Raw genomic sequence first — 26,763 nt, forward strand, 5'->3', positions numbered from 1 at the left:
AATCTCTGCTGGCATGGCGAGTTTCTAGTTGTTTTGGAACTGTTGGTGAGACCGTTAAAAGTCGTTGGTGCTGTTTGAATTTGTTCTACCAGCAGCAAGATCTGACTGCTGGCCTAGTGATGAATTGTATTGCAAATCAGGGCTGTTTCCAGAGGAGGCAGAGGAGAGGACCTGGAGCTTATGGGGCGAAGGAACTGGATGAGGCTGTCGGCAGGCCCAGAGGAAGAGAGAGAGGCTTTAGCAGGAGTTGGTGGAGGTGGCAGCGTGCTCCAGGGGCGAAAAGAAGCAAGGCCTCTTAAAGGAAAAGGTGGAAGTCAGGACCAGAAAAAGGAAAGAAGGCAAGGTTGTCGGAATACAAGCGAATTTGAGGGCTAATCCACACGGAGCCCCATTTCCATCTGTCCTGTGTGCCATCGTTCACCCCCTAGAGACTAAAATGGACAATGTGAAATTTGAGCGGGCCCCGAACAAGGAGTATATATCGGAGGTGGTGACCCTTTGAGAGCTGTATGCAACGAAATTTCATTTTGATGTATGCCGATTGGTGTACATTCAAAGTGACAATAAAGTTATCATCATTTCATCATTTCAAAAGACATAAACGTATTACATATTAGTGAGGGAGAAGATGGAGAGATGTTTTGTGTAGGTTCCATGGGTTTGCTTTCTCAGGCCTACAGACCAAGGTCTTAGAATCAGGAATAATACATTTGCTCAAGGAGTTTACCACTGGTGTTCCACATTCTGGTCAGAGAAGGCCTGGTTTGAAATCACAACGTTGAAACTTACAGATTTGTCCGATATTCCAGCTGGGAGGTTTGGCACAGATCTCAAGTTTTTGCATTCAAAGCATTCTATGAAACCACTGGTTGGAAAAGGTCGATTTTGTCATTCGAACGTTCGCAACTACATTCAACAGACAGGACAATAGGACAACGCAAGCCGAAACCAGCACAGGGCTGCATTCCTGTAAAGCAGGGATGTCCAACTTTGGCAACTTGAAAACTTGTGGATTTCAAGTCCCAGAATTCCCTAACCAGCATGGCTGACTGGAGAATTCTGGAAGTTGAAGTCCATAGGTCTTAAAATTGCCGAAGTCTAACACACCCATGCTGTAAAGAGACTTGAGCTATTTTATTGCTGGATTGCTATCGATCAGATGACTCGTTGGGTGGCTACAAATACCAAATGGCAGCCTTTGAATCATTAGTCTTCTCCAGTCCCAGGTAATTTTAGGTATTGTTTCTTCAAAGGCCTTCTCACAATTTATGTGTGCTTGCTGCAGATCTGAGTGATGCCCTTCTGTTTTCTTTAGCTTTATGCAAGAAGATATAATCAAAGGACTAGGGTAGAGAATTGACACCACCAGGAGAAAAAAGTAGATGTCCATACTGTATTGAGGGTACATCTGGATTTGGGGAGAGATATTACTGAAACTCACAATGGCAATATGTGTAAGAGCAAAAATAGTGGGATTAGTATCTCACTTCAAAAACCAACGGGTTGTTAGAGAATCACTCCAAGGTCTCAAGTGAAAGGCATCTGGCTAAAATAGTTCCTATCTTAATACTGGCCTTTGACCATATCGAAGACATCAAGTACTAATGTCACAGCTACTGTTAAATGATCTGGATCACCAGCTTAAAATATAATGTGAAAATCATTGATAGCAAATTTTATTATTATCCTTTAGCCTTCATCTTGTCAAGTAGGAACCAAATTAATAGGCTCATCTTACTTTAAAAAATCTTGTTAAGGACTTCCAGCTCCTGCATTGTCTTCAAGAACAATTCACATCTGGGCTGTTGAGGCCAATCTAAGGTTAAACCCATGCCTGTTTAGATCAACACCCTTTGCAGGGGCTTCACAATTCCCAGGTTCATATTGGCAACAACAACCCAGCATTGGTGACCTCTTGGCGAGAACATCTTAAGGTCTTCTCCTTTACCTTCTTGCTCGATAAACATACAGAGGAATACCGTCTACGTCGCCTTCACACAGATGGGCACTGAGACACGGCACTAGCGCATTTTGTCAGGCCTGTTGTGAATGTTACTCTAGAAAACAAGTAACCATTAGCTGACCAAAAATAGTGCTAATTTCCAACAAGATTCAATAAGCCCAAAAGAAGAAGGAAGAAGAAGAAGCTTTAAAAACAGAGGTCCAAAACATCCTTTTGTGCTTTCCCGTTGGAAAAAAAAAGCATTTAAATGTCTTGGAGGAAAAGGTGGAACTTCTACTGTGTCATGAGCCAAAAAGAACTTTTTTAACATAGGATATGGTTAAGTTATTATAAAGCATCTCAATATGTTCACATCCTGGAAGCTCATAAAGGATGACCTTTTGTTCCTGCTGACCTACCCACTTCTGGCACTGTAAGGCACTTTCTACGTTTACTGTTCCGTCTCCGTTCCCATAAAAGATTTTTGGCTCCTTATCTGGTAAGCTGTCATAAAAAAATGAAACCGGAGTATTGACTCCGGTGCCGTAAAGACAGTGTGTGCGTACGCCTGGGGGTGTCATGCTGTAAATCAAAGCTTCGGTAGCTTTTCTCATGAGCCAACCATCCTCGAAACCAATGTCCACGTAGAACTTCTGGAAATCCCGAATCGTATAGTTTGCCGACGGTGTGCTGACAAAGATCTTCTCTGGAGACCAAGTGTAATTGTAAGGAAGCAACCAGCTGGTGGAAACAGCCGACCTTTGCTGGTCCCTGATCTTAAAGGAGCTGATCACCGGGATCCGATTGTTGTCACCTGTGACATTAAAGCAGGACTTGTTAGGAATTCAGTTGATCATAAACTCGTAACTCAGGTTTAAGTCCCCCCCCCCGCAAAAGAGTACAACTTGGAACTTAGATAAGGACCCCCTTCCTCAACAAATAATGTGGAGAGCCTCAGTTCAAAAGTTTGATATAAAAGCTTGAAGTACATTAAGAAAAAAGCTGCTGTCCCCTTCAAAAACAATCATGTACCGTATTTATCGGCGTATAACACGCACTTTTTCTTCCTGAAAATAGGGGGCAAATGATGTGTGCGTGTTATACGCCGATATAACGTTAATGACCCATTATCCGAAGCAGCAGTTTTTTTCCTGAAATTTCCTTTTTAAAATGAGGTGTGTGTTATACGCCGGTGCGTGTTATACACCGATAAATACGGTAATTGTGCCACTTCCCGTGAGCGTTTTCTTTCAGAGAGAGGAAAGTGATTATACCAGATTAATTTTTAAGTGGTTGCTTTAACAGTATCTTATCGAGACCACTCCCATTAACAATGACAGGCCAAGCCACTAGTATATAACATGAGAAGAAACCCCACCCCGTTCTACCACTGATGAGGTCACCTAGTTTGGTAATGAAATGTCTGCAAAACAATCAAGAACAACAAGTGCAATCTACTGAGAACTTTGACAGCCAAATCCTGACTGCAACTAAAAAAAACCTACAATCCCAAAAGCGACAGAAGCGGGAGAAAGCAATGCTAAGACGGAGGGTGCTAAAGATCAACAAGTACAGCATACTGAAAACCTAGACAGCCAAACAACAGTCACAACATTGGACATGACTTTTTACTTAAACCAGATGAAACCTGAGGAAGAAGAAGACCAGACTGAACTGAAGATAAATATACCAAACCAAACACGGAGATTTGAACTACTAGGGGAACAATTTACTGATTATAAATGGGCCAGTTCCTTTGGAAAATTGGTAACTAGATGGGTCTCCCTTGATTCAAGTAACATGTACAGGAATGAAGGGAGATCTACTTGAGGATTTAAAGCCACTGGTATGGAAGCAAGCTTGGCACAAAAAGAAAGCCAGAGTTAGATTTAAAAAATGGGATTGTTTGATTCATGATAGAAGAGCCTAACGCAGGGGTAGGCAACCTCAGCTCTTTTATGACTCATGGACTTCAACTCCCAGCATTCCTGAGCCAGCATAGCTGGCTCAGGAATTCTGGGAGTTGAAGTCCATGAGTCATAAAAGAGCCGAGGTTGCCTACCCTTGGCCTAACGTCTCAATTAATGGGCTAAAGGGAGATTTTAATAAGTATCAGTTGGCTTAATATTTAGGACTGAAGATTTATAAGGGAAATGAAAATTAGTTATTAGAACATAGTTTTGAATTATAATACAGAAGATGGACTGAGACAGTAAAGGATATTTTATTAGTAAGTGATGAGGTCCTAGGATGAGAAATAGAACAGGTTTGTGAAATAAAATAAGAATGTATTTAAGTAAGTAACATGTGTATTTTAGATGTGACAATTGTTATGTAGTGAAATAAAGGAAATTTGGGTTACCCGAAATCTAAATACTATGGATATTAAAGGTTGAATTGGAATACTGTAATTGAAAATTGAAATTAGGTAAAATTTAAAAACAGGACATGGATATGCACAAGTAAAACTATATTGATAAAATGTTTTAATCGAACGTGCTATAACTATAAATGTATTAGCTTGAATGTGTTATAATAAATGTTAAGGGAAATAGAGAGGGATTTTTTGATGATGCAACCTGAGACATGTACAAAAAGATTTTGTTATTGAAATACTGATTACACAATCACCACGCTGCTTTCTAAATATTTGGATGTAAAACTGGAAAACCAGTAAAACTTGTTTTAAAAAAGAAAAGTAAAGAAAAGAAAGCGAGAAAGAGACTGGTCCAAATTCATCCAGCTGGCTTTCATGACTAAGGAGGGGCTAGAACTCACTGTCTCTTGGCGATTGGCCCAAAGTCACCCAACTACTTTCATGCCTCAGATGGGACCTAACCATCTCCTGGTGATTGGCCCAAAGTCACCCAGCCAGAATTTTTAAGGTGGGACTCAATCTCCTAGTGCCGTGGTGGTGAACCTGTGGCACGCATGCCACAGGTGGCACGCAGAGCCCTCTCTGTGGGGCACGCACGCAACTGCCCCAGTCCTAGGCCTTCAGCTGGGTTTTATAAAACCTTTTCACTTTAGGCCTCTGCCGCCGTGTGCAAAAAAAAAAGGGTTCAATCAATCAATTTCAACTTCTTGCGGGGAAAAAAAAGATCTCGCAAAGTTGGAATTGATTGATTGAACTTTTTAGTCCCACCCAGCCTGCCGTTACCACCGCAGCCACAGCCACCCAATGGGCCACGCCCACCCAATGGGCCATGCCAACCCAGCACCTGATGATACAAAAGTGGGTTTTGGCTTGCAGTTTGGGCACTCAGTCTCTAAAAGGTTCGCCATCCCTGTCCTAGTGATTAGCCTAAAGACCCTCAACTTGTTTTCATGCGTAAAGTGGGACTAGAACTCACTCTCCCGATTTCTGATGCCTTCACCACTAGACCAAACTGACTTGTTCCCCACATCCTCTGAGGATCCAACTGTGCAACACAGCCCCCACAGCTCCACCTACCTGATGCCAGCACTCGGAAAGCTTTAGGTACTCCTCCCCACGGAGCTCCCAGGGACACAAAATCCCTGACGTATTTGTCTTTCCATTCCTGGGGCTGATGGCTGAGAAAGTACAGAGAATACATGTTCCCCATGCTGTGGGCAATTAAGACCACCGGCTCGCCATACGCTTCATACATGATCTCGATCAGCTTCTGGAGAGCCTCAAAATAGTCTCCATTCTCATCTGCAAGGATTAAGACACAGAGGTTACCCCATGGAAAGAAGGAAGTCATTACCTTCATTCAGTTTCAAAGCCTTTGTTGACCTGTCAACTGATTATCAACTTTTGAATTGGCTATTGCACAAGGGAGTAAGTAGCCTGCTAGGGAAAGAATGCAAGAATTTTTAATAGAGTAGTGATTTGTTTTCAAGGTGGCTTTATACGCTAACAAAAAAGGTCTGCCCAAGGAAATGTAAGAAATGACCAATAATCAATCAATCACAAACATTTCCAGTGATTGTGCTCGAGTTCTGAATTGGTTATTTGCTAACAAAGTAATTCATGGCCTTCAAGATAGGCTGACATAGGAGATAAAGATTTGTCCCATGTTTGGGGCCTAGCAAGGTAATCTAAGAGTTAACAAGCATTTGTCATATATATATATATATATATATATATATATATATATATATATATATATATATATATATATATATATATATATATACACACACACACACACACACACACACACACACACACATATATATATATATATATATATATATGTATATATATATATATGTATGTATGTATGTATATGTATAGATATAGACACATACATACATACATATACACATACACATATACATATATATATATTACACAATGACTTTATGAAGGATATGCACACTAGCACCTACATTTCAGGGAAGCCCTAAAGTTAATCTTGATTTCAACAATATTTATAAAACTATGAAGACATACTTGTATTTCATCTTCTGATATAATTGTAGAATAAGGACAAAGTCTGCGTAAGACTTCAGAGTTTGCTTATTTTTCTGACACCCCTTCAGTGAATCACACAGAAGTGAAACCTGACATTTCCGATAAAAATTAAATTTGAAAATTAATGCCCTTTTTTTAGAACTGCAAAGTTTTTATTCTTTACATGACCGCCCTTAACTAATTTAGCCTTATAGCCCAACAGTCTGAGCTCAGCGTGAATGTCTATTTTAAAAAGGATCATATTTGTATATCTTGCAGGTGATTTGTTTAGTTTTGTATTTAAAAATCCCTTTGTTCTTGCTCCTTGGGTGATATTTTAAAGCAGGAATTATATATATATATATATATATATATATATATATATATATATATATATATATATATATATATATATATATATATATATATATATATATATATATTAAGAGCACTGCACATTCTTTTCATTGTTTCTATTATTCCACTGTGGTTGTTTAAAATTGTAACAATGTACAGCAAAAAAACTGACAAAGATATTTTTTGTCAGCGTACTCAGTTTTCTAAAAGTTTCGGCCTGAAGTTCATAATTCCAAGTAAAAAACTCGTGTAGCAAGTTAAATGTTTTCTGCGCTTGGGTTAAAAAAGGTTGGTCTTTCAAATAGGGAGAAACCAACTTTTTATCATCCGGCATAAACGAACAAAACAAAAAAAGTTGGTTCAAACACAAATAATACACCTGCAATCTGCTTATGTGTGATCAGGTAAAATAGTTTTAGAGGGACATATTTCTCCCCCCCCCACGGTTGGGGTAATTTAATCATGTTGCTTTTTTTCCCCCAGCTGTGTTTATCAATCAGTCGCTAGAGCTCTTGGCTTTCTTGCAGCATCCAATCAACGGAGCCACAAGACTGATTGGCAAACAGCCTTGCAACAGTCAGTTGCATCATTGGGTAAACACTTCAAGTCACTAAGCAGGTTTATGTTTGCATGCAATTCTTAGGATCTCAAATTCCTAAGGCTGTTTTTAAGGCTGAGCAGCAGTGTGAACTGGCCAGAAACACCTGGATACCTGGATCACTTGGAAGGACTTGGGTAGCCTCACATTAAAAGGCAGATGTTTTGGGGAGCTGTAGCTCATTTCATTAGATCCATCGCATGGAATGAGCTAAAGCAGGGGTCCCCAACATGTGGGCCGCAGCCTGGTAGTGGGCCACCACGGGACAGGCTGGCCAGAGTCCGTGTGTGTGCATGCACAGCCCCTCACTTGTGCCAGTGCCATGGCCGCAGGGTGCAAAAACAGGACGCTGCGCCACAGGGCACAAAAATGGGCTGCCACTGCACCTCAGGGCGTGAAAACGGGATGCTGCTACTGCTGCCATACCTTGGGGCACGGAAACAAGCCACTGCTGTGCTGTATGGTGCAAAAACAGATGCTGCCACGCTGTGGGCCACAGAAATAGGTGCCGCACCCACAGGGTACAAAAATGGGTACCGCCGTGTCACGGTGCAAAAAAACGGGCCGCTGCTGCGCTGCAAGGTGCAAAAACAGCCACTGTACCACGTAAGAACGGGGTAGGGTTAGTATCATGTGGGCGTTAGCCCTGCCCTGTTTGCGGTGCACGCATGCATGTAAAATGCTTCCCCCTCCCTTTGCCTCCAGTCCAGCAACCGACAAAGCTTGGTGACCTCTGAGCTAAATCAAGGAAGTCCTTGATTTATAACCATAACGGAGCCCAAAATTCCCATCGTAAGTCATGACGGTTGTAAGTCAAGAGACCCACACGACCCACCCACTTTTACGATATGTTTCATGGTGGTGGTGGTGGTCAAGCAAATGCAGTGGTTGTAAAGAGAGTGGCATAGTCATTAAGCCAACCTCATGTCCATAATGGGATTTTTTAATTTTATTTTATTTGCTGAAAACAGGAAGTAATCTCTATTAGTTTCTGGCCAAAAAAAAAACCCACCCAACAACCCACACATCATAAATTGCAGTTGCACATCTGTAGGACACTGCAAGAAGCCATAAAAGTGGGCTGGGTGACAAGGGCCCCAAATGTGGTCACATGACCACAAAAGGCCCGGTGGTCCGAACTTCAAATTTGCTTCCTAAGTACCTTTTCCAGGGTTGGTCATAACATCAAACATTATTCACTAAGTGACTGATTGTTAAACAAGGATTATCTGCCATTCACCAAAAGCACATGCCTTTTAATAAATTGCTTCAGTTGGAAAAGGTGTCACGGGTTGTCCTCAACTTACAATTTGTTTAGTGACCGTTCAAAGTTACAACATCACTGGAAAAAAAATGAGTTATGACAGTTTTTCACACTTATGACCACTGCAGCATCCCCGTGACCATGTGATCAAAATTCAGACAGGCTTGGCAACTGACTCATATTTACGACGGTTGCAATATCCCGGGGTCGTGTGAATCATCTTTTGTGACCTCCTGACAAAGGCAATGGGGAAGCCAGATTCACTTAACAACCGTGTTACTAACGTTAACTGCAGTTTATTCATTTAGCAACAATGCCAGGTCATAGAATGGGGCAAAAGTCACTTAACAAATGTCTCACTTAGCAAACAGAAATTTTGGGCCCGATTGTGGTCATAAGATGGGGACTACTGTATTCTAGTCCTGCTTGATTTTTTTGGCTACTGTACATTAACCAGGACATTTTCCTCCTCTTCCTGAAGAAGCTGGAAAGCTTCCATGCGGCATATGAAACGTTCCAATTTCTTATGAAATCTAACCCTCACGATCCTGTTTTGCAAAGATATGAAAAGGAAGCAACGCTTTCTCAAGAATGAAAGTTACACACACACACACACACACACACACAGGGGAAGGGAAGTTGTTGAGATTTTTTTTAAAAAAAATTAGCTCTTTAGTGGTTGAAAATAAAACCTGGCAGACGAGGCAACAAAATTAAAATCTCAAATGCGGCTGCAGAGCCTGCCAAATGCCGAAGAACACAACTAGCAAAAATAGCATCAAAATCACATGCCATCTTCAACAATGGGCTGCGACTGGTTTGAGAGAGAGACAAATTGCATAAGCTGCCAAAAAGGGGCAGGAGGAGAGATGAACAACGTAGCAGAAGAGGACCTAGGTCAACGGTCGAAAGCAAAATTTCTTAGAAAGTGGGAAAATCTGATTTATAGTGTTCAAAGGGTTTAGGTATACCACACATTAAATAGAGAGAGATGGAACTTTAGTTACACTGCTATGATTTTTGGGGGGTATAACCTGAGGACACCTTGTCACTGTGTATAATAACAGAATGACAGAGTTAAAAGGGGCCTTGGGGGTCTTCTAGCCCAACTTCCTCCTTATACCATTTCGGATAAAGGCTGTCCTATCTCTTCTTGAAAATCTACGGTGAGGGGGCACCCAACATTTCTGGAGACAAGGCATTCCACTGGTTAATTGTTCTCACTGTCAAGAAATTTCTCCTTAGTTCTAGGTTGCTTCTCTCCTTGATTAGTTTCCATCCGTTGTTTCTTGTCCTGCCTTCAGGCGCTTTGGGGAACAAGTCAACCCCCTCTATTTTGTGGCAGCCCCTCAGATACTGCTATCATGCCACTTCTGGCCCTTCTTTTCATTAGACATACCCAATTCCTGCAACTGTTCCTCCATATGTTTTAGCCTCCAGTCCGCTAATCTTCTTGTAACTGCTATCCTCGTAATCTTGTAATCACATCTTATATCTCACACATCTTATAATCACTGTCCCTTTTCTCCCCATTGATGCATTTGAAAATTTAAAGCCAAAAGAATGGGATTTATTCATTGAGGAAATGTCTGCCGGGGGAGACACAACCACATCAAAAAAAGGAGAGTTATAAGTATTAACAACATTCCGATTCTACGTCCTCCTATCTACACAGGCTACATGCTACTCTCCTTGCACAGATGTTCTCAATTTTATTTCTATCTTGATCTCTGTACTTATTATATGTTTTGCTGTTAGCCGCCCTGAGTCCTTCGGGAGATAGGGCGGGATATAAATCCCATCAATAAATAAATAAATAAATGTGACCATTTTTTTTGGGGGGGGGGAATATGAGACATTTCTCAGCCAAGTAAAAGGCTGCCCATCATCTTGGTTTTTAATTGGAATTTTAAAATTCCATTTTAATTGTTTTTTGCACTTTTAAACTGTTATTTATTCAGAGAATTTATATAGCCGCCTACTCGCTCACAGTGACTCTCGCTGGCATACAATACAAACAATAAAAACACAGTATGGGGGGAGGGGAAACAATAAAAAAAAAATCCCCCCCCATCGATAACACATGGTCAAGTAATCCACCTGACTCCCACTCTGGGTTTTCCAAGCCCGCTGGCAAAATAAAGTCTTGAAGGGATGATATTCCAAGCTCATAAATTTCCCAGGCTCACTGTCTTAGTGAGATAGGTAGCACAGAAATTCAGTAAATAAATAACATCCGTAACCTTAATTTTCTGAGTAAACTTACCTAAGGCTACTTGAGGTCAAGAAGCAACCTGGGGGGGAGGGGGGGACAATTATTCCAGAAGATGGCCTTTTGCTTGATAGCATGGTAGCTTTCTTATTAGATAACCTTTAATAATCTTATCATCAAAAGATTTAAGAGCCCAAATCCTTATAATTAGCAGTGGGCTAATGCCTCCTTAAGTAACACCAGCTGCCTGCAATTAGTGCAGGTTCGCATCCCACCAGGCTCAAGGTGGACTCAGCCTTCCATCCTTCCCAGGTAGGTAAAATGAGGACCCAGATTGTTGGGGGCAATTAAGCTGACTTTGTAATAATGCCGCTTGGGGGTGTGTGTGAAAGCCCTAATAAGCAGGCATATACATAGAATGAAGGCTATTGCTAAGCACATTGGTTTGTGCTTAAATTGTAAGCCGCCCTGAGTCTTCGGAGAAGGGCGGGATATAAATGGGATTAAAATAAATAATAATAATAATAATGTAAGTCATACTTGGTGCCTTCCGCCAATCATAAGGAGCGCCTCTAATACTTTCATCTCGCTGATAGCCCAGATCTACTAGCTTTTGCACCAGCATGTAGAAGTACGTGCCTGCAGAAAAAAAAAGAACCTGGGAGTCAGCAACAGTTCCAATTAACAATCTTCCCTTTGCACAGAGAGAGCTTAAACCAGAGATTCTTCTCCAGCCCAATTCTCATACGTTGCTTTTCCAAGGGGGCATTGACTTAATGAGCTATTATGTGTAGAAGCACATTCCTCCTCACTTGGAAGCTTTTCTTTTTTTATTATGAATTTAAATTGACAAAATGAACTTTAAAAATTCATTCTTTTTAATTTTTAAAAAAATACTTTTTCAAAAAAAAAAACCCAACTTCTGCACACACCAGGTGGCCTTATCTGTAAGTTTAACGTTACGTTAGTTGTTGAAATGGGGTGGGGGGTTGAGGTGGGGAGGTGGGCATGATGGCTCAGTGGCTAAGGTGCTGGGCTTGTCAGCTGGAAAGCCAGCAGCCCAGGTTTGAGACCTGAGCACCATATGATGGGGCGAGCTCCTGTTCCTTGCTCCAGCTCCTGCCCACTTAGCAATTCAAAAGCATGCAGCTGCAAGTAGATAAACAGGTACCACTTTGGAGGGAAGCTAACAGAGTTCTATAGACCTTTGGCATATACGATCAGACCTACAGATGTGCTCTTTTGTTCCTCCTCTTATTGATCAGTCACACACAAAAAAGCTAACAGCGGACAAAATTGTGCTCTGAGAAATGGCTATTCAGGCTTCGGCTACCTAATACTGCCCCATACCCTGATGAAAACAGATTACCTACCAACACTTCTTTTACTAGGATCAAGGAACTCCAAGGCAAAAGTCTTTCCAAATCCAGGGACTTTGATATCGACTCCATCTGGGGGAGCAGTAGAGCCACTAGTTCGATTGTACACTAGCCTGGGGAGAAAAATCAGCATTAATTCAAACAGGAACAGAATCCTACCTGATTGCGTATTTTTGCCTATTTTCATCCTCTGTGCCAATCTTTCTGGAAGCTGATTAGCTGGTAGCAGTCAGCGTGGACTTTATGGACCTACAGTTCTGCCTCTAAGTCAACAACAAGGTGCTGGTTTCCGTTCTAACTCAGAATGCATTGAACTTTGTTGAAAAGAATGTAGCAAACTCATAATTTTTGTAATGTTGTCATTTCAGCTTTGTTCTGAGCTGAAAGTAAATAATTTAAAATTAACTATATTCTATGTAATACTTTGCGTATCGTAGCTATCAGATAAACAAAATGTACATTTTTAAATGGGATTTTCTGAACTCATTTCTTCAGGATCAGCTTTCAGGATCAGACCGTACCATTGTAGGGCAAAACCATGTCTAGGGAGTGATTGGCTTCCTTTAATAATTTATTGGTAAGCGGAATGCGCCATAAACATAGCCTGCCTTTTGCTACATTCCACTTAAGAGTTGGGACAGTGTCAGTCACCTTCGGATAGAGTAGTTTAACGAAGTCCCTCTAGAAGACTTAATATAGCCTAAGAAATGTATCCACTTAGCATTGCAAGCCCTAAAAGTCAAGTTTAATTGTTACAAAAGGATCCTAAGAAGTAAACTGTTAATTCATCATTCCCAATCAAAGGTGCTGGGCTACAGCTCTCAGAATTTGTAATCCCCATAGTCAATAGGCTCTAGAGGTAAGAATTCTAGGAATTATTATTCCGACACATCTACAGTAGTGGCCAAAACTGTGGAAATCTTTTGGGGAAAGCATACAGTAGAAATGCCACCTTTGCTTAAGTTTCCACCAATTTGTCTTCTAATTTCTTTATAACTGTAGCCTTGTTCACTTAATCATACTATTTTACATCGCTTTCTGGGCGACCAGTCAACTCTTTGCACCATGACTTTAATTTTACAAGCTCACTAAATGAAAGAACACAAAAACCCCCAACCAACCTGATAGCCATCACATAACACACTGACAAATGTCCTCCTCTGAGCTTCAATACATGACATCAATAACTGAATCCTGCTGTGATCTGATCGGCTCATTGCCAAAACGACACCTGATTGGCTCTCTAAACACTCATGCTCATTGGCTACAATCAGATGAAGGAAAGCTACCTGACATCAACCTAAGCAAGTTGTGCTTCCTTTTTCTGGTTATTTGGCTATAGCTTTTCACAGAATACAGATAGTTGAACAAACTTTGTTGCATTCCATTCTTGATTAAATTATCTTTCCATTGATATATAATTTTAGGGTACTATTCCCAAAAAAAAGTGGTGTTATTAGCCATCAAACCTCAAAAATACACTTTTCCAAAAAGATTTCCACAGTTTTGGCCACTACTGTACTTAAGCAAACTAACTAGGTTAAACTTAATTGCCGGGTCGTTTTTTTTCCTAGCCAGTCACGTTCTCCACTCCTTTATAATCTCGGTCAATAGAAGCACGGATGACGTATCTCCTGAAATCTCACCATTTTGTTTCTTTCTCCTGCAATTGATGTAATTAATGGCTGTAACTTAAGTCATTTTGACCAATAAATGCACAAATGCCTTGTCAACGAGAGATTTATTAACTTGCTTCTACTTTCCAGTTGGGGGGGGGGAGGAAGACTGCATCATCTATACTGTTTGTTCTTTTGAAATATTACACATTCCTGTGACAAGCAAGTTGATCATTAACTCACAGAAAACATGCAAAGAAGAATGAACGATCAGATGCTTAAAAGCCACAGTGCAAGATGGATAACTGGGAAAACTCAAAGCGACTTGACCACTGACAAGATAAATTGTCTATCCGTGTGATGTCACAAAATTTAAACCTTAAGCCTTCTCTGTCCTAGTGCCTGCCTTTTGGACTGCCATTCTCCCAGCAGATTCATAAGCCCCCCCCCCCACTCATCCTGGCCCTATTTAAGCAAGCCCTAAAATTTGGCTCCATCTCCAGGCTCTGAATTGGGGGTGATGGGTCCCTTAGTATGGTCTTCTCCATCTCCAGGCCTTGAATTATTGTAGGTAACAGAAGCCTTGGTATGGTTTTCTGGTCAATGACGGCTTTTTCTAGACTTTGGGTGATTTAACTAGGTTATAATATTGCAATATTGCTGTCTGGGGTTCTTGAGTTTGGTTGTTTTCTTGCAGATGTTTCACTGCCAAACTAGGTAAACATCATCAGTGCTACAATATTGCTGTACGTGGTATAAACCCCGGCTTCTTCAAACTTGGCCCTTTTAGGACTTGTGGACTTCAACTCCCAGAATTCCTCAGCCAGGCACGCTAAGGGGTTGAAGTCCACAAGTCATAAAAGGGCCAAGTTTGAAGAGCCCTGGTATAAACCCACCCCACGCCAGACTTGTAATAAATCAGGGCAGCCTATAAATTCCATCAGTCAAATCCACTCAACTTTTACAGAGCATTTTTCTCTTAATTCACGATTCTTCATTTCTAGCCAGTCTTTTGCCCCTGCCCCCTCCCAGCACACACATCCCAGTATCTGACTGAATTATACAAACCACAGTCAAGCCCACCTGATATTATCTATCCAGCAGTCAATGATAACTGGAAGCAACAATTCTAAATTCAGCCACAATGTAAAATAACTGTCTGTCTTCTTAGAGCAGAGATAGTGCACCACGGCTGGTTTGTCCAACTTGGCTTCTAGCTGGTTTCCCAAATCTCCTGGCACTGTAATTATACAAGACAGGGAGACTGACATGAAATTCTGTAAATTTATCCAAGCCTTTTTCTCTCAAAAGATGGTCTTAGATGCTTGGGAACACGTTGGATTTTATTTTCCTACCAAACATGAAGCTCTTTTTTTTTTTTTTTTGCTCTCAGTGGGCACCACAGAATTGCTGAAAGTTACTGAGCAGGCTTCTCAGTAAGCAAATGGAGTGAGGTAGATTCCCAGCAATTACAGCTAGTCCTTGACTTACAGCAGTTTAGTGACCGTTCAAAGTTACAACAGCACTGCAAAAAGGGAACTATGACCATGGTCATATGATCAAAATTTAGACACTTGGCAACTGATTCACATTTAAGGCCGTTGCGGGTCCCAGGGTCAAGCAAAGTCAATGGGGACAATTGTTAAGTGACTTTGCTCCTTACCAGCAAAGTCCCCTAACAACCGTGGTAGTCACTTTATAATTGCAACAATTTACTTAACCACCGTGGCAGGAAAGCTTGTAAAATGAGGCAATGTTCACTTAGCAACAAAAACGTTAGGCTCAATTGCAGTCATAAGCCGAGGACAAGTGTATCCCCAGAGCAGTGTTTCTCAACCTTGACCTGGACTTTGAGAAGCCTGGACTTCAACTCCCAGAATTCCCCAGCGAGATTTAGAATCTTAGCTTAGCATTACTTCCAAGCAAAGAGCCTGATCAGCACTAATCTCCCATGTTTATTTCGTAAGCGTGTCTGTGGATTTTATTTGGATGAAAGGATTTCATAGGCAAAGTGGATAATTTTTTAATTTTTTTTAATTTTAATTCCATTTATATCCCGCCCTTCTCCGAAGACTCATGCTTTATCTGAGCTAAAGAGATCACATCCTCTGCCAGCAAAATAGTTCTGTTAGGATTTTAACAAATATATAATGGAGTTTCTAAATAGTGCATATCCTTCATACAATGAAAGTCTTTACTTAGTGAGCAATGGCCTTGCACAATTCCCCAAAAAGGCTTAATTGCAGTAATTTCCTAAACACGTATTTGGTAGCCCTTTGCAGGCAATTATCTCCCTTGGCAAAACATGAAAATTATAATCTATCTATCAATCTATTTGTCAATTCGTCTCTCCATCAATCTATTTATCGATGTCAGTCTATCTGTCACTATCTGTCTGTCTGTCTATCTATCCATCTGATTTATATGGCTGTCCACTCTCAGTGATTCTCAGTGACTTACAAAGAATAAAAAACCAATATAAAAGAAAAAACAAAATACCCAACCCCCCACCCCCCTGGGGACAACACACAATCAAATGAGCCACTTAATTTTCAGGATTTCTTTTTTAAAAAAACAAACAATCTTGTATCACACCCATGAAAACCTGGTTTTGTAGGTATGAGGAAACTTCATTTGTATTGGATTTTGCTGTAAGACTGAATGAAACAGAAAATCATTTGCACATTATTAAAGAACATAAGCCAAACTTCTTGAAATAGCAATTATTGCTAAGCACATTGATTTGTGCTTTAAATTGTAAGCCACCCTGAGTCTTCGGAGAAGGGCGGGATATAAATGGGATTTAAAAAAAATTATTCTAAATATACTGTAAATCACATTGTAGAGTTAGAAATAAAACAAAAGTAAACACACACACACACACACACACACACACAAATACCACCCCAAAAAAGCAACTCTCAGGAAAATCCTGTGTGGCATGACTGCTCTTTGAAAATGAGAAAATTATATATACTCAAAGTGTACAACACATTTAGATTGTAGATGCTGACAGTTTTTTCATATGAAGTTGGCTGTTCCGACTGTATAAACATACTAGGAGGGTTTCAAACTTCAAAACACATCCAGTAAGGTTTGTTTCAAATGTGAACATTTTTTTTAATTACAGGTAGTCCTCAACTTCAGATTACAACTGAGACCAACATTTCCTTTTGTTAAGCAAGGAATTTGTAAATTTGGGGATATGTACCAGGATACAATTCTGGGAATCAGGTTTCAGATAACAGAACAGAGTAACAGAGTTGGAAGGGACCTTGGAGGTCATCTAGTCCAACCCCCTGCTCTGGCATGGAAACCCCATAACACTTCAGATAAATGATTGTCCAATTTCTTCTTAAAAACTTCCAGTGTTGGAGCACCCACAGCTTCTGTAGGCAAGTCGTTCCACTGATTAATTGTTCTGTCAGGAAATTTCTCCTTAGTTCTAGGTTGCCTCCCTCGTTGATTAGTTTCCATCCATTGTTTTTTGACTTGCCTTTTGGTCCTTTGGAGAATAGCTTGGCTCCCTCTTCTTTGTGGCAGCCTGAGATATTGGAAGACTGCTGTCATGTCACCCCTGGTCCTTCTCTTCATTAAACTAAACATACCCAATTCCTGCAACTGTTCTTCCTATGTTTGAGCTTCCAGTCCCCTTGTCATCTTTGTTGTTGTTCTCTGCGCTTTTTCTAGTGTCACAATATCTTTTTTGGTTCACGATGAAACTTTGAGCTGAAGCCCAAAGTAGAAGCACATACTTCGCACATGCTAAATTCAGTTTTGGACATCCAGGCAAGAGAGAGGAAGCAACTCAGCCTGAAACCCCAGAAAAGCCTAGTCAACATGGAGAATATTAGCAAGATGTACAGGTTGCAGCCACTGAAAAAGTGACTGATAACTTAGCTTGGGCACTTATTTATTTTTATTTATTTTTATTACATTTATATCCCGCCCTTCTCCGAAGACTCAGGGCGGCTTACAAGCTTAGCAGTAGCCTTCATTCTATGTATATGCCTGCTTGTTAGGGCTTTCACACACACACCCAAGCAGCATTATTACAAAGTCAGCTTAATTGCCCCCAACAATCTGGGTCCTCATTTTACCTACCTCGGAAGGATGGAAGGCTGAGTCAACCTTGAGCCTGGTGGGATGCGAACCTGCAATAATTGCAGGCAGCTGGTGTTACTTAAGGAGGCATTAGCCCGCTGCTCCACCAAGGCTCTTAAGGCCGTTGCAGCATCCCCAGGGTCATGTGATCAGAATTTGGGTGCTTAGCAATTTGGAATTTATTTATGGGGTTTGTAGTGTTCCTGGGTCATGCGATCCCCCTTTATGACCTTCCCAGCAGGCTTCCAACAAGCAATGTCAATGGAGGCGATCACATGACCCCAGGATACTGAAATCATACTGAATATATGGCAAGTTGCCAAGTGCCCAAATTCTGATCACATGGCTGCAGGGATGCTGCAACGGTCCTGAGTGAAGTTGGCCGTAAGCCACTTTTTTTTCAATGCCACTGTGACTTCAAATGGTCACTAAATGGGTGATGGTAAGTCAAGTTCTACCTGTACGGCAATCATATTGCAGGTGCTATGTAGTTGTCTTTAAAACTGTCTCTGTCAGTATGTACAAATCACAGTGCTTCCCCTGAATAGGTTTCATCTGCAGTAATATCTAGCACTTGCTCAGGTGAATTCAGATTTACCCTAATCATACCTTATTAATAAAGCAGAAATTAATTGTACGTGGAAACAGGAAAAAAAGACTTGGATGTTGCAACCCTATTTTCAAGGAGAGTATAAACATCATTATTTTGAAACAATATAAGGTAGCAAAATTTGCAACAATATACAAAAAGGAAAAAAAAACACAAATAGACAAAATATACTCAAAAAAGAGGTCGTTTTGTAACTTTTCAGTAAGAGGCAATTTTGCATTTGTATTTGTAACTGTTGCAAAGAAAACCAGAAGCTACTTCTTCCTATTTCTTGCTGCACTTCTGGAGTTTTTCTTTTTCTTTCTTTTTCTTTTCACTTTATATTCGTTGGTGTTAGTCTTTACCTTTGATGAGTTTTTTTTTTAAAAAAAAAGTGTGGGGGGGGTGTACAAAAAAAGTAGAAAATGGGCAGCAAGTCAACTATTTGCTTCTCTCTGCCACAGAAACATTCCAAATGGGAAATTATCATCTATTATATTTATGGCATCCAGAAAGTGATTAGAAGGCAAACATTTCTGCCAAGGAGAATACAATATAATAGCAATAGCATTAGGCTTACATACGGCCCCGTAGTGCTTTAGAGCCCTCTCTAAGCGGTTTACGGAAGAAGCGCATTGCCCCCAACAATCTGGGTCCTCATTTTACCAACCTCAGAAGGATGGAAGGCTAAATCAGTCTTGAGCTGTTTAGGATCGAACTGCTGATAGTTGGCAGTCATCCTGCAATATTGCATTCTAGCTACTGTGCATCATGGATGGATGGATGGATGGATGGATGGATGGATGGAAATAAGGGCAATAGCAATAGCACTTAGGCCAGGGGTCTTCAAACTTGTCCCTTTTATGACTTCTGGACTTCAATTCCCAGAATTCCTCAGCCAGGCATGCTGGCTGAGGAATTCTGGGAGCTGAAGTCCACAAGTCTTAAAGTTGTCAAGGTTGCAGACCCCTGGTCTAGTGGTTAAGACACCAGGCTAGAAAACGGTAGACGGTGAGTTCTACTCCCGCCTTAGGCATAAAAGCCAGCTGGGTCACTTTGGGCCAATCATCAGGAGACAGTGAGTTCTAGTTTCTAGTTCCACCTTAGCCATAAAAGCTGGCTGGGTGACTTCTCTCCCTGCCCAGCCCACCTCACAGGGTTGTTGTTGTGGAGAAAATGGGAGGAGGGAGTTATTTGTAAAAGTAGTAAAGTTATTTGAGTTATTTGTAAAAGTAGTAAAGGCAAGATACAAATCAATAAAATAACCCAAACCAGTGGATTATCATTAACAAGTGGTAACCTACGGGTTTGGGGTTGTTATTTTTGCATGCCAATTTTCCTTACCAGGATGTGTTCTCTAATGAAAGCAAGAAAACAAATGATTTGCAATTGTTCATTTGACCAAACAGCCTACTTGGTACTACAGACAGTTCTTGACTTATCACCATAATTGGGACCAGAATTTCTGTGGTGGTTAAGTCAATTGCATCCAATTTTGCAACCTTTTTTGTCGTGGTCTTTAAGGTGTTAAGAGAATTATGAGTTGTTAAATGCATCCAGTTTTTCCCCTCGGCAACTGGCCATTATTGTAAATACTTGCAAGCTGGCAAGTGCCCAAATTCTGATCACGTGACCGTGGGGTTGCTGCAAGAGTCATAAATGTGAGGACTAGTTGTAAGCCACATTTTTCAATGCTGTTGTACTACCTGCACAGAACATCCAATCCTCCATTTGCATGTACTAAGAATATTATTCTGGGAGCAAGCAAAGTAGCTGTGAATTATCTCTTAAAGAGTTTCAGGCATTTTATTTACAGATATTCGGACAAGCCGTTCTATAACTAATGAAAACTATTTTCAGGAAGGCTGGAATTAAAAATGAGACAAGATAAGAGCTTTGATTTGATGCTGGTTTCGGAAGATCCTTTAAAGGGAACTGAAATATTAATGGGAAAACCAAAAGAATTTAATGCATTAGCAGTTTTCAAAAGATCTTAACCAAAAATATAAAGATATAAGACCAAACAAAATTGATGGATAAAACAGGTTTTAAGATCAAGAAGATAAAAATATTTGTTGTTAATATGACCAACATGAACTGTATGTTATTTCAAAATAATAATATTAAGGTATGGAATGAAGTTATAAGGTAAATGACCTTCGCTCATTCCGCCGGGACCTGAAGACTTGGCTCTTTGAGCTTTCTGGCCTGGACTGAGAGTATTAATTGGGGTTTTAATTGGATTTTAATTGGGGTTTTATATTTATTCAAGGTTTAAATGTAATCATTTTAACTGTTCTTAATTTTTGTAATTGTTGTATTGTTATTTCAAAAACCTTGTGAACCGCCCTGAGTCCTACGGGAGAAGGGCGGTGTATATAAGTCTAATAAAGATAAAGATAAAACCTTCAGTCTGGTTTAGCCAATTAGAAACATGATATAATTAGCAATTTTAGACAACTATTATCCGAAGCTGATTAAGAATCTAAGCTTCTGGATACCTTTTCAAAGTTTAGACCGTCTTTGTTTTCTGATTTTTGCCTTTCCCCTCTCTTTAAATGTATTCTCCACTGGAACACTTGAATGAGGTTTACTTATGCAACAAGTCAGTTCTTCCAAGAATTCTGGAACATTACATTCACAGAACTACGTGGATCAACATACGGTTACTCAGCAGATTATTATTAGAAGTCAGTGACAATCAGGTGACATTCAGAAAAATGCATCAACAAGAGGGGGGAAAAAACTAATGGTAGTAAGAAAATATAGTCCCCAAACTGGTGACTGAATAACATGCATGTGGGAATACAATGGCATTAAAGCCACCTAAAATGATGTTCTTGACAATTAATTCATGCTCCCTTCTCTGATTCTCATCCCCAGTACTAGTAGTCCTTGACTTACGACAGTTCATTTACTGACCGTTCAGTTACAATGACACTGAAAAAAAGGGACTTAGGACCCTTTTTCCCACTTACAACCTTTGTAGCAAATCCCAGGATCATGTGATCAAAATTCAGACACTTGGCAACTGACTCATACTTATGACCATTGCTGTGTCTCAAGGTCATGTGATCCCCTTTTGCCATCTTTTGACAAGCAAACTCAATGGGGATCCCAGATTCACTTAACAACCGTGTTACTGACTTGTCAACTGTGGTGATTCACGTAACAACTGTGGCAAGAAAGGTCACACAATGGGGCAAAATTCACTTAACAGCAGAAATTTTGGGCTCAGTTGTGGTCGTAAGTCGAGAACTTCCTGTAATTCCTTTTTCTCTTTTAAGGGTTAAGAAAGCAGAACAAGACGAGGAAGTGGTCTTCAGAGTAAAAGAAAAGACAATAAACAAGGATAAACAAAGCAAAAATAATGGGGAAGCTTCTCTCTCGAGAAGCCTCCACCTGCACGCCCAGCCACGTTCACACCATGCCACAACACCCTCCACTATGGCACCCACCCGTGAGCCCACCTGCAGCCACATTGCAGCATGTGCGCTCACACATCCCTGAGCCACCCGTTATGGACCTGCAACTTCCAGCTGCCTTCTCCACTGACTTTGTTGGAAGCTGGCAGGGCATCACAAGAAATGGTCAGGTCCTCGCTTAACGGCAGTGGAAACTGTCAGGATTGTTGTCACTAAGTAATACAGTCATGTGATGCTTTGCGATATCTTTGTGCAGTGACAAGTTTCGGGCCTCAATTGCCGTTGCAACCAGAGGACTTCTTAATTAAGGAAAGCAGGCAGAGTTTCCAGGATCTCTCTCCTCCTGTTAAAAATACAGGTAAGTCCTCAATTTATAACCACAACGGGGCCCAAAATTTATGTCGCTAAGTGAGAAATTTGCCAAGTGAGTTTTGTCCCATGTTACGAGATTTCTCGCCACATTTGTTAAGTGAATTGCTGCAGTTGTTAAGTCAGGGACACCGTTGATCCGTGAAACCAGCTTCCCCAGGGACTTTGCTTGTCAGAAGGTCACAAAAGGAGATCACATGACCCCAGGACACTGCCGTCATAAATACGAACCAGTTGCCAAGCGTCTGAATTTTGACCATGTGACCATGGAGAGGCTGCAATGGTCCTAAGTGTGAAAAACAGTCATAGGTCACTTTTTTCAGTGTTGTAACTTTGAATCATCACTAAATGAACTTCTTGCGAGGCAGGACTACCTGTAAAGCAATTAGTTTAAATAACAATAAAATGACTTAAAAACAATCAAAGGATTGTTTTCAGTACTTACTTAAGCTTCAGACCAAACTCCAGACTTGGAAATCTCCTGTTCCACACTTGCACTCAGAACATATTTGCATACACACTAATCCAGGGGTCTTCAAACTTGGCCCTTTTATCACTTGTGGACTTCAACTCCCAGAATTCCTCAGCCAGGCATGCAAGCTGAGAAATTCTGGGAGTTGAAGTCTACAAGTCATAAAAGGGCCAGGTTTGAAGACCCCTGCACTAATCCCTTCTCTGGAGACACAGCTACGAAGTATTTTCTACCCCAAAATTCTAGAGATAAGAAACTAATACTGCCCTGTAAATCTTATTTGTAAAAGTTATGTGGATTCTTACAGAAGTCGGTTAAAAAAAATCTTACTCATAACAGAATGCTTAGTTACTGAATTAAGAATCCTATCCCGAACATCTGCCTATCACATGATGGATATAATCTTATTTTCATCATTTTCAGTTTCAGATTAAATGTCAAAACTTTTTTTTCCCATGAAGACAAAACAATAAGGATGAATCACTGGAGAAAAGGCATCTATTTTTTCCCCCATGAATTCAACAGGTCACAATTTAAATTTAATCCTTTTTATAGCTAGTTTCTGAAAAGAGAAAACCACCCTTGTCTGTAAAATACATTGTAATTAGCCAAAAAACTTATTTTTTTCCGTTCATCTCTATACAACAAAGCCTACCAAGTGAAAGGGGGCTATTTCTATGTAGGGCAGGGGTCTTCAAACCTGGCCCTTTTATGACTTGTGGACTTCAACCCCCAGAATTCTGGGAGTTGAAGTCCACAAGTCATAAAAGGGCCAGGTTTGAAGACCCCTGATGTAGGGTCATAGACTGAAATCAACCAAAATTACAAATTTCTGCAAGGAAAAATTGGTGTGATAGGAATTTGCCCAGACAGAGCATGTGCTCTTATAAATCCGTATTTCTCTTAGAAACATTAGACTCTGGATATAGACAGTAAAGAGAAGTCAGTGAGTTTAGTGAAGTTAAAGACAGCCTTTAAACATGCCCCAGAATTTACACTGATTACCCAAATACCGCAGAGACAGATTCCTGTTTTGCATTGATTAAAGTCTTGCATCCATATAATGATTATAGCCATTTACGTAACATTAGCAAACGTACAGATGTCTGCCCTAGTTTCAAAGTTAAACAGACCTTTTTTTTTTGCTTTTGCCTTTAAGGACAAAGGCAAAATTAGTATTTTAAAAGACCAGGGTCCCTAAACCCATTTTTAATACTAGGATTAGTCCCGACTGCAGGCTTTGCCAAGCAAGAAGGGATCTCATTTTAGTTCCCCTAAAGAATCCATTTATAGATATTGGAAAGAGAGAAGATACTCTCATGAAGAAATAAATGACCAGTAAAAGCTTCAAGGTGTTTGGTACGGGTAAGTAACCCGGGATGGTTCCCTTCCCACCTTCAACCCCATCTTTCAGCCCAATTGCATACAGAAAACCTGAGCTTCTTGGCTTCTGGTCCCCCATCCCCATCCCACCAAAAAAAAAAAAGTTCAAGCCAAGAACCACCAAGAGAGCTGCAAAAAATTAAACTTAACCAAATTTTAAAAATACGTGCACTCTTTTATGGCATCGACCACGGAATTTCCTTTTAAATAAATAAATTTCCTTTGGAAAAGGCTTTGGCTCCCTCTTCATTTAGGCAGAAACCACAACTCCAAAAAAAAAAAGCCCATCATCCTCTCAATTACTCCACAACCCCAAATTATGCAAATCGGCCCCAGGTCAGTCAGTAGGCAGGAGAAAACAAGAGAGACAAACCCAGATCCTTCACATACCCAGCCTACTTCGAGGCGAGCCAGAGTTATGCCCTCGCAGAGAGCCCCGAAAACTTTGCAAGAGCCGGCCGCCATCAGAGCGCTTTTCCCACGACTCCCTTCCCCTTCCCCGCGTGCAGCTTTGGCCCCGAGTCGAGGAGGTCCCGTTTGAACCATGCACACGTACACCTGTGTGTGTGTGTGTGTCACGTCGGAAGCCCACTTTGCAAGCCCGCCCCCAGCAGGCGCATCTACGCCAGGTCCTACCCGACACGCGTTCGCCCATCCCACGACCCGCAAGCCCCCCCCTCTCCGCTGACCCAGAGGCTTGCAAAAAAAAAAAGAACGACCCCCCAAATTGGGATGGGAAGAGAAGCGTGTTGGGGGGTGGGGGTTTCTCCTGAAGCTACTCGAGGGCTTCGGGGAGCGGGGCTACGACAGCGGGCGCCCCCCACCCCTTACCCAGCACGACGGGGGGGCCCGGGGGGCGAGTCCTGCCCCGGGGAGGTCCCGGAGTCACGGCAGGCGGCTGGGAGCAAAGCAGGAGCAGCGCCAGGAGGGCCAGCGGGGTGGCCGGGAGGAGCCGCGAGGCGGAGAGTAGCGGCGGCGGCAGCATCAGCCGCCCCATCGCCTCAGTTAGGACTCGCCCCGCCGGCGAGCGCAGCAGTAACGGAAGAGAAGCGACGGAGCTCCGCCCGCCTCGCGCTCCCGAGCCGAAATGAGGCGGAGCGCGCCGAGCGCAGGCGGGTCGCGCCTAAAAAAAAAAAAGGAGAGCCTCCGACCAATCCGTGGCTCGCCGGCTTTCACCCAGCCAATGAGGAGGAGCGGGGGCGTTCCGGAGGAAGCCTCGCGCGCCTCACCTCCTCCTGGAAGCCAGCCAAGTTGGGCGAGTCGAGAGCGGATATATCGATGAAAAAAAAAAACCTCTCTCCCCCCCCCTCCCCTCGCAGGGAGGAGGGCGCAACTGGGTTTCTTTCTTTCGCCTCCGGTGTTATCGCCGAGGCACAATCGATCGCCGATCGAGTCGATGCCATTTGGCTGGGACGTCTGCAGAGGAGCGAGGGAGTTAGGATTCCTGCTTTTATTTTGTTTGGGGGTTGTTGTTTTTTTGGTAAGCGTCCTTAGTGCATTTTTTTTTAGTTCACGTTAGTTTAATTCAGTGTCGGCTAAGGAATTATGGGAGTTGGAGTCCACCCTTCTTCAAAACAGCCAAGATTGCAAAACACCTGTTTTAACTGTTTTGCACGCCTTGTTTTCATGCTGCCACGTGCTGGCTTGTTAACCTGTTGTGTCCCGGTTTGGTACTTGCCCCCCCCCCCCGCGCCCTCTCTCTCTCTCTTACTGTCTCTTTCTCTCTGTCTGTCTGTCTGTCTGTCTGTCTGTCTGTCTCTCTCTCTCTCTCTCTCTCTCTCGGACTGTCTCTCTGTGTGTCTCTCTCTGACTCTCTCTCTTACTGTCTCTTTCTGTCTGTCTGTCTGTCTGTCTGTCTGTCTGTCTCTCTCTCTCTCTCTCTCTCTCTCTCTCTCGGACTGTCTCTCTGTGTCTCTCTCTCTGACTCTCTTACTGTCTCTGTCTGTCTGTCTGTCTGTCTCTCTCTCTCTCTCTCTCTCTCTCGGACTGTCTCTCTGTGTCTCTCTCTCTGACTCTCTTACTGTCTCTTTCTCTCTGTCTCTGTCTCTGTCTCTCTCTGTGTCTCTCTCTCTCTCTCTCTCTCTCTCTGACTGTCTCTCTGTGTCTCTCTCTCTGACTCTCTCTCTTACTGTCTCTTTCTCTCTGTCTGTCTGTCTGTCTGTCTCTCTCTCTCTCTCTCTCTCTCTCTCGGACTGTCTCTCTGTGTGTCTCTCTCTGACTCTCTCTCTTACTGTCTCTGTCTCTGTCTCTGTCTCTCTGTCTCTCTCTCTGTCTCTCTCTCTGTCTCTCTCTCTCTCTCTCTCTCTCTCTCTCTCTCTCTCTCTCTCTCTCTCTCTCTCTCTCTCTCCCGTAAGAATTCAAAGATTCTCAGGATGGTGACCCTGCTTGCGAGCCAATGGATAAAAGCTCTGAACTTTTTCAGGTGCTTTGCTCCAGACTTTTTAAAAAAGCATCAAAAGTAACGAGGGAAGAACTTAATATTTTATTGTAAAACTTTTCAGTTAAAAAAAAGTAACGAGGGAAAAAAAGTTTTCGTCGCACTTTTCAACAGCTGCTTCTGTTGTGTAATGTAATCGTTTCTCGTAAAATCGTAGCCGCAAATGAGCAGAGCGGTCAGCTAAGCCCAAAGC

At 41.7% G+C, this 26,763-nt stretch overlaps 1 protein-coding gene across 1 annotated transcript; it reads right to left on the reverse strand.

Annotated features, from left to right (window-relative positions):
- Positions 1-393: 393 nt before the first annotated feature.
- On the reverse strand, positions 394-25,242 carry PLA2G15 (phospholipase A2 group XV). The gene is made up of 6 exons (XM_083370368.1): positions 24,965-25,242; positions 14,875-15,031; positions 12,170-12,288; positions 11,337-11,435; positions 5,397-5,621; positions 394-2,756 (listed from the first exon to the last, which is right to left on the reverse strand). The coding sequence occupies exons 1-6, from the start codon at positions 25,128-25,130 to the stop codon at positions 2,245-2,247; spliced, it is 1,278 nt and encodes a 425-aa protein (XP_083226494.1). The 5' UTR covers positions 25,131-25,242; the 3' UTR covers positions 394-2,244.
- Positions 25,243-26,763: the final 1,521 nt, after the last annotated feature.

This window comes from Vipera ursinii, assembly GCF_947247035.1.
Source record: "Vipera ursinii genome assembly, chromosome: 10".
Classification (NCBI taxonomy): domain Eukaryota; kingdom Metazoa; phylum Chordata; class Lepidosauria; order Squamata; family Viperidae; genus Vipera; species Vipera ursinii.